The following is a 9,491-nucleotide window of genomic DNA, read 5'->3' on the forward strand; positions in this document are numbered from 1 at the left end:
GTAAATGAAACAATTGAGTAAATATTTAACTTTATTGTTGTATCCTTACAATTTATTGCTAAAAGCACAAAGTTCATTGGGACTTGCTTTGCCCTCCAATATAAAATATTAGTTGCTTAGAACAAAATAAATAAAACGCTTCTTAATGCCCTCGTGGCGTCTTTATAATTAATTTCTTTATGCTATGTTACTTGTGCAACTTTTAACATGAAGAAATTTTCGCGATGGCCTCGATTTAAAATCGTTTCAACAAATTAAAATAGAATTGAGTTCGTAGGTAAAATTGGTACCATCTTAAAATCAGCCCGCGAGTAAGCATAATTTTGCTTACTCGAAGACGATTACCTAATAGTAGTACATAGCAATAGGATACCTCCTAAGTAATAAAGTGTATAATCGGACCCAATACAATGAAATGTACAATCGGCAGTACACTTGTACGACCGACCGGGCCGCAACGCAAGTCGACAAACAACGGCCCCGGTCAATCGTGTTCACACTTATCATACTTTACACCTAGAGAAAAATTGCTTTACGATTAGTCAAACGCTATACTACTTCATTAGGGGTACATGCATTAGACGAAGGTTACATAGAGCCTAAAATTAACAAGCAACTTCCAACCTTAGCCTAAGTCGAAGGAGCGCAATCGCTAGTCGTCCAGTCCTGTCGAAGCTTACTTCTAGAATTACACATTTCATAGCTTAGGGTCGGGGGAAATTTGAACGCTCACCCACTAGTTGTTGGTTTAAAATCGAGGCCACAACGTTCGTCGCCTACCTACGCTAACACCATGGCCGCATGATGCACGCGTCGGGCCGCAACACGCGACACCATGTAACGCGAGGCTCGAGAAGACTATCAATATGGTATACAGCTTATTATACTGGATTATAAAAAACACATCACATGCGTACCAGTAAATTCTAACGATATGCCATGCATTTTATCGACTTCTCGGTCTTTTTATTGGCCGTTACATGATGCAGCTGTTGTTTCATCATTATTTCATGCATGACGAACGCTCTGCACTGCATGAATATAATGAGCTTTTATTATAATTTAATTACGTCACTAACGACGCACGAGGTCGCGACGGTCGCCGAATCCCAATGAAACTGTTTTGGTTTGGCCTCACAGCCTCAGTTTCGATATATTATTCGTTTCTCTACATAATTTTATTGATACATGTCCAATTACCTACCTAAGAAATCAGCTACGCTTTATCATATAAATATAACCAATTATTACATAATGTTGTGGATATAAGTATAATCTATTTGGAACTACTCTTAACAATAATCGAGATGAGCCAACCTCCTCTGCTCAATAGAACATAATCCGTTTGCAATAAAATGTATAAGTATCAATAAAAATAATATAAAAAATGTACACCTAGTTTGTGAGCGGAAATGTTTCAATGAAAAACAAACATCTTTCGAGAATAACTAAAACGGCTCCCCCACAGATCGCGCGTGTATAACAAAAAATATACATAATAATATGTCATTCTAACATAATAGGAAACGTTTCGAATTAAAAAATGAACTAAATATGTTGCAAGACCCGAGATCAAAATGTCGCGCTTGTGAATATGTCATAGCTGGAACGACAAGTCGCAGCATGCACGCGTCGCCCGAACGACTTCCGCGCTGTGAGATATTCACGCCAGTACCAGTAGCTGCCGCCTGCTCACTCGGCGATGCCATTCACCGTGCTCGGCTTCGGTCCGCCGCCCGTGGCAGGCACGCTTTGCATCCTGAAATAAAAATGTAAGTATTATTATGCATGCATTCGTGTGAAGAGTAAACATTTTACATTATTCCACGAGAGAAAGGCGGCACGATGGGCTAGTTGCATAGGAAACTGTCGGTGATAAACCACGAAAAGCAATAAATAAAAAATGTATTAATATCGGCCTATAGAGACAGTTTATGAGTTATTTTATCANTGTTCGTATGCTTATTAATCCGTGTTAAGTATGCTTTTTTAATAAAAAATAAATCTTTGAACATCAAGTGCCTTTAAATAGTTTCCATCCTTTGACTACAACTTAATAAAAATAAGTACCATAACATCATTATTTTGAAGATTATTTGATATAGACAAAAAATAATTTATATAAATCGAATTATTTAAAAAAGTATCACAATGTTGAATATTTGGTGCTCATTTCTTTTATTTTTGAGGACCAACAAGTAACGATCAGATATAATTTTTACATCTCAATAATTTTTTGCGTAGTTCAAAAGAGATTAAAATATCGATCGATTTCATTTATTTTATGTCTCAAAGAAAGAGGATCAATCATTAAAATAGATGAACATTTAGATTTTTTTAATTGCCGTTTTTGCTAATTTAAAAAGATCATTTAAATACATGCCTTTTATCATACAGAAACAAGGTTGTAATATGCGTAAAGAATAAGTAAGGGGCTGTTCTCAATTTATGACACTGGCATGTCCATCTCTTTAGATGACTCGATTAAGTGGAAATGGGTTTTACGCGAAGGGAAAGTCTAGATATATGTATGTAGATCGTTTCACCCACGAAGACGCGCCCTACCATTCTTCCGCTAATGTTTGAGTGTTTTCGGTAATTTAAATAGGTCCGTCAACTGTCAAATTTCAATTAGTTTTTGGTCAAAATATCTACGGTTTTCGATGTTTTTTACATTTTCATATTATTTATAACACTGTTTAAATAATATTAAAGTGTAAATGCATCAAAAATTGTGGACATTTAATCTAAAGCTGCATGTTTGACAGTTGAAATCTGGATTTGGACAAGGATTTTCAAATATGAGAAACGATCTATACGCCCGGCGCGGGCGAGGGCGCGTCGAGCCCCATGAGCGCGGCGCGGTGGACACTAAAGCCTGGTCCGTGAGCACGTAGAATTTTGTCCAATGACCCCAAGCTACCCATCCTTATCGCTCGCGCGTAATTATATTGCTGTCGCGACTGTGCGACGCGCGCCCGCAGTGAGTGTGCGAGCGCGACAGCAACATAATTACGTGCGAGCGACAAGGATGGGCAGCTTGTGGTCATCGGACGGGATTCTACGTGCTCACAGACCAGACTATATCTATCTTACCCCGGCGCGGGCGAGGGCGCGTCGAGCCCCATGAGCGCGGCGCGGTGGACACGCCCGCAGTGAGTGTGCGAGCGCGACAGCAACATAATTACGTGCGAGCGACAAGGATGGGCAGCTTGGGGTCATCGGACGGGATTCTACGTGCTCACGGACCAGGCTTTAGTGTCGACTTTGGGCTCGACGCGCCCTCGCCCGCGCCGGGGTGAGTACATCACTAGCACGTTGAGCGCCATACGGCCCACCGGTGAGCCTAGTCGACTTTTCCATTCGGGCCAAGCCACAATCACGTAATCGGTCATTTTTGACAACTCCTAATTTTCATTCCAGTGTTTATAAAATGCCATAATTCGCTCAGAAAATAAAAATTAGCGACTTCTACCGTGTAGTTTTAGCATGGTGATGTACTCACCCCGGCGCGGGCGAGGGCGCGTCGAGCCCCATGAGCGCGAGCGCGCGGAGGGCGGCGCGCGCGCACTGCTCGTGCGAGTGCGCGGTGGAGGGCCCGCCGCCGTGGCACATCACTGGCGGCTCCGTCGAGAGGGACACCAGCGATAGGTACTCGCCGTGGTTGCGCTGTAAAATACACGTCAACATTAAAATAAATAAATAATAATTTATTCATTAAAATAAGAGCATTATAAAAACTTATTATGCTAGAGTTCATTGTCTTTTGTAGCCTGAGCTAGGTTAAAAACCTGTTTCAGGCGAGAAAAGCCTCAAATTATACATTGATAAAAATATAAAGGTGACCGAGTTTCTTACGCCACTTCTCAGCCAGCCATATGTTGCATAGCCCAGCCCTAAAGTGGCAGGGCAAGCTATATTTGGCGTTTTAAAAGCTCATTTACAAAAAATTGAGTTTTTTTATGAGTTTTTTTATAGTCAGATAACTTCGTGCGCGACCGTTCTGCGATGGACAAACGCGGGGACGAGGTAACACGTAGCAGTAGTTGCAGTAGCATACGTATAGCCTTTCCCCGCTACCCGTTGACATTCTGATACCTCGTCCCCGGGACCGCTTGTTACTTCGCAGGACGTTTGCAAAAAAATAAGTTACCGTACTATTACCCCGCAAGACGGTCACGAATGAAGTACAAAGTACAAGAATCGACATCAGCAGTACACTTGATAATAGGTACCATAGTAAATACAAATGAGTAGGTCATCTTCATAGAAACGCACCGAGCACGGTTTGTATGTGAGCGCGCCAATACGTATGTACGTACTACTCATTTGTATTTACCGTCCACATAAAGGCCACGTACCTTGGGGAAGTCGGAGAACTGCACGGTGAAGCCCAACAGCTGCGCCAGGTACATGAGCTGGTCCTTGGCGCCGGGAGAGCTGCCGCCGCCCGTCGCGCTAGTTTCGCTGACGCCTGGAAACAGTATTTGTCAATATTTACTAGCTAACAACAAATCCTAAGAGTGTTTTTGCACTCCGTACGATCCGAATCCTAGGAGATACGGTCCAAAATATTAGAGCTATTTTGTATGGTAGTTCACATACAAAAATTAGATATCCTTCATTAGATATCTCTCTATTACTTTTCTAGATCCATATTTTGACGGATTCGGTTCGGAAGTAGTGTGAAAATGCTCTAACACACCCGATTTCACATTTCTCCATATTTTGACGGATTCGGTTCGGAAGTAGTGTGAAAATGCTCTAACACACCCGATTTCACATTTCTCCATATTTTGACGGATTTGGTTCGGAAGTAGTGTGAAAATGCTCTAACGGAAGTAGCGTGAAAGAACATTGGCAGAAACCTATGTAGTGTTGGTACCGTCTTTAGACGGAGTGTACAACAATGAAAATATTACCAATTTCTTTGTCTTGATTTATACAACAAAAAATGTAATCATACCATATTTCTACAACTTCAGAATAAAAAGATAAATTCAATGTTATGATAATACGGAACAAGGTTAACAAAACGCTTTGAAGGTTAACAGAACGCTTGAACATGGAGAACAAAACGTTTTAAATGTCAATTGTCATTTTTTGACATGTTTAATCTGACTGATACTGACAGAAAAAAATAATAATGTTTAAAACAACGAAGTGATCAAAATAATATTATCGTTTTATCTTTTATTCAGGATGATTTTAAAGGCAGTTACTTTCTGTTGGATTGATGCTCATTAGATAATACGCATCGCGGCGCGGGAGCGGCAGGATCTTATGCGTAAAATCAAATAGACCGGTTCTCGAAAACAGCGGCGCGGCAGCGGCGCCGGAGCGGGCAACGAGCGGGCAGCGGCGAGGGAGCGGGCAACGAGCGGGCAGCGCACTCCTTCTTTTGCCCACAATAAATCGAGCGTTAGGAATAAATTTGAATCGAAATAAAATTGTCGCCGTTGTTCAGACATTTCGTTCGCGAATAAAAACAAATATCTCGACAACACAACCCCGAACACAACACTTCGCCGCTAAAGCGCCGCGCGAGCTGCCCGCTTGTTTCGAGAACGGGTCTGCGTTGCCCGCCCCGCTCCCGCGCCGCCGCCGCCGCCGCCCCGCTGCCCGCTAAGTTCGAGGCTGAGGCCTAACCCGAATAAAATAATAGTAATTGTACTCACAATCCTTGATCTCTTTGATCGGCCATTCCTGCATGTTGTATCTGACGTCATCAAACTTCAGCCCGCCATAGTGCAACATATACCTGATGGGCTCGCTGTACCCAGTTATGTCAAAATAAACTAATTTCCGTGACATGTTTGCGATTATACAACCACCGCGACAATGATTATCTAATTTATTGAAGTTATCTTTTATGCCGACGATTAAGGTTCCCTAAATTTATTAAAATAAAACCCGTAATTGGTATAAAATTACATCGTAATGTTTGGAATCTACAAATTGCAGTAGCTAGCTGTAGTATTAGGCCTCCCGCGCACTAGGCAGCCTGGCAGCCACAGCCAGGCTGCGGTATAAGAACACTCTTGACTGCCTAGTGCGTGGGCAGCCATACACTGATACACCGTTTGTGCCGTCATGTTCGACTGGCCGCCACAGCCAAGCTGCCTTGTGCGCGGTGTCAAATTCAAATTCAAATTCATTTATTTGCACAGGAACATGGTACAATACAGATGTCAGATAAAAACAATCAGGTTCAACATGTTTCGTCTACAAGACATGCAAAAATTTCATAGTCAATTAATAGTTTTATCAAATCATGCATTTTACATAATATTATAAATAATTATTAAATAATTCATAGTCAATAATAATAATATATAAGAGAATAAATCCTCTTTAGTTGTTTTTTTAATTAGGCAGAGAGCAGAGCTACTTTTCTTTTTCATGTTGACATGTGACATGTGACATTTGACATGGTGTTATTAAAGTGAAAATTTTATTATTTTAGAAGATGAAAATGTATTACAATTTTAAAGGAATCGACAAGCTGATGAATTAACTTTAAATGTCGTTTCTCTGTTGTGATTCATAAACAATTTCTGTGTGAATAGATGATAGAATATTGTTGAAAATATCACTACTTTACAAGAGCAACACATTGTTTCATTTTGCCGATCCTAGATAATGAATGAATAGACTAATAGTCTTATAAAACGACATTTTTAGTCAAGAAAAATGGAAAAATTACGATTCACGTTCACGGTATTGGCGGCATCTGATGGTAAAACGAATGTGATATGTGTGAATTCTATCGAGACACCCGATGGACGCAGATTTGATATACCCGACGATCTGAAACCTGCAAGTAAACCATACAGGCATAACGAGTACTGACGTCTATACAAAAGTCAAAAATTCGCTAAAGAAAAGACATCAAACGCGGAAAATATGGATCCCGTTAACAATGGAATTAAGAAAAATATATCTAGATGAAGGTGAAAACGTACAATTTAGTGATCAATATCTAGATGAAATCACGAATGTGACCAAAATTTTGGATAATGATAACACGGAAACTGGAAATAAAAATCTAGGAAAAACAGCCNATGAGCGCGAGCGCGCGGAGGGCGGCGCGCGCGCACTGCTCGTGCGAGTGCGCGGTGGAGGGCCCGCCGCCGTGGCACATCACTGGCGGCTCCGTCGAGAGGGACACCAGCGATAGGTACTCGCCGTGGTTGCGCTGGAAAATACACGAACAAGGTTATAAGGTTTTATCAGATATGTAGATCATAATAAAGTAAAATAAAAGAACGTTGATAAAGCCCGGTCTGTGAGCACGTAGAATTTAATTACACGACAGCAATATAATTAATTACGCGCGAACGATAAGGATGGGTAGCTTGGGGTCATTGAACAAAATTCTACGTGCTCGCAGAACAGATTATAGAAAATATAAAGGTGACTAAGTTTCTTCGGCCAATTCTCAACACCAGCCCGTATGTTGTCCCGAAGTGGTGCAAGCTATGTTTGTGACGTGTAAAAGCGTCACTTTGCTGCAAAAAAATTGTTGTTTTACAGTCTGATAACTACGTGTGCGATCGTCCTGCGATGGACAGACGGAGATAGAGACAAAGCGTTGCCCTTCCCCGTTACACCACCCGCTACCCATTGGCAAGTTGATACCTCGTCCCAACCACCGTCTATTATCCCCCAAGACGGTCACTTATTAATAAGTTGCCGGACTATAACGCTACAAGGATAAATCAGCATCAACAGTAGACTTGATCCACATAAAGGCACTACACCAAACCCCACTGACCTTGGGGAAGTCGGAGAACTGCACAGTGAAGCCCAACAGCTGCGCCAGGTACATAAGCTGGTCCTTGGCGCCGGGCGAGCTGCCGCCGCCCGTCGCGCTGGTTTCGCTGACGCCTGGAAATTTTATTAATCGTGTTAGTTAGAAGCTAAATAAGCTAAGAATAAAGCCCTAGCACCCAGAATAAATGTTCTGGAATGGCGATCATGGGCAGGAAGACGTAGTGTAGCGTCAATCTATCTAGCTAGCATAGATCAGGTGAAAGTCGCAGAAAGTACCTGGATGCGGGCAGCGCTTGACCGGTTGTTATAGAAATTTCTTGGGCGAGGCCTTTGTCCACCATTGGACGTCATTTGGCTGAAACTAAAAGGCTCTAGCCCTAGACTTATCTATTTTAATGTTAAGTGTAATTAAAACGAGGTACGATTAAGTTTCAATTTAAATGTCAAATCCAAATTAAAGGCCGTAGCACATTTATCAACCCGGAAAGGGATCGTAACCGTATCAACTTGAGGCGGTCAGTATTCTTTGTATGAAACCCATACTTCAACGCACACTTATCCGCAACGTAACGTAAACAAACGCCTTGCCTCGCTACAACTTACTACGATTGATAGAGCGCGAAAGGCGATGACAGCTCAGCTCGCAAACGGTGATACGGTGTTGATCCCTTTCCGAGTCGATACGTCTACTATGACCTTAAATGGAAAGTAGAAACAAGGTACATACATAGACGTCCTGCAAGGGCATGCTAATTTATTGGGGAAATACGTGCCAATAACATTTGATCAAATAACAAATATTGTGTGCCACTGACCGTTGGGCTGCGGCGGCTGGCCGGAGCGCTGGTGGTAGTCCATGAGCAGCACGCCCGGCACCGGCTGCCGCACCTCGCCCGCCGCGCCGCCTGTTGTACCAGCGCCCGCGGGGGACATCGACCCCTCCTGTGGATACGTTAGAAGATTCTTGAGACAATGGACAATGGTGTAATTAGAGTATTCCACCACCTCAAACCAGCTAAGGAAGCAGTGCTATAAAATGAAAAATATGTATCGAAAATCTACACTAATATTATAAAGAGGAAAACTTTGTTTGCTTGTTTGGTTGTAATGAATAGGCTGAAAAACTACTGGACCGTTTTTAAAAATCATTTCACCATTTGAAAGCTACATTATCCACGAGTAACATAGGCTAAATTTTATTTTGGAAAAAAATTGGGTTCCGTAAAATATGTAGATAATGTAGTCCACGCGCGCGAAGTCGCGGGCGGAAAGCTAGTATAATATATATAAGAGAATAAATCCTCTTTAGTTGTTTTTTTAATTAGGCAGAGAGCAGAGCTACTTTTCTTTTTCATGTTGACATGTGACATGTGACATCTGACATGGTGTTATTAAAGTGAAAATTTTATTATAAGATGAAAATGTATAATAATTTTAAAGGAATCGACAAGCTGATGAATTAACTTTAAATGTCGTTTCTCTGTTGTGATTCGTAAACAATTTCTGTGTGAATAGATGATAGAGTATTGTTGAAAATATCACTACTTTACAAGAGCAACACATTGTTTCATTTTGCCGATCCTAGATAATGAATGAATAGACTAATAGTCTTATAAAACGACATTTTTAGTCAAGAAAAATGGAAAAATTACGATTCACGTTCACGGTATTGGCGGCATCTGATGGTAAAACGAATGTGATATGTGTGAATTCTA

General features: G+C 41.4%; 1 protein-coding gene across 1 annotated transcript; it reads right to left on the reverse strand.

Annotated features, from left to right (window-relative positions):
• Positions 1–183: 183 nt before the first annotated feature.
• stau (double-stranded RNA-binding protein Staufen) lies at positions 184–8,738 on the reverse strand. The gene is made up of 4 exons (XM_028319815.1): positions 8,592–8,738; positions 4,362–4,474; positions 3,506–3,669; positions 184–1,759 (listed from the first exon to the last, which is right to left on the reverse strand). The coding sequence occupies exons 1-4, from the start codon at positions 8,707–8,709 to the stop codon at positions 1,693–1,695; spliced, it is 462 nt and encodes a 153-aa protein (XP_028175616.1). The 5' UTR covers positions 8,710–8,738; the 3' UTR covers positions 184–1,692.
• Between the last annotated feature and the right edge of the window lie 753 nt (positions 8,739–9,491).

This window comes from Ostrinia furnacalis, unplaced genomic scaffold (genome assembly GCF_004193835.3).
Source record: "Ostrinia furnacalis isolate ACB-3 unplaced genomic scaffold, ASM419383v2 OfSCF7336, whole genome shotgun sequence".
NCBI classification, from domain to species: Eukaryota; Metazoa; Arthropoda; class Insecta; order Lepidoptera; family Crambidae; genus Ostrinia; species Ostrinia furnacalis.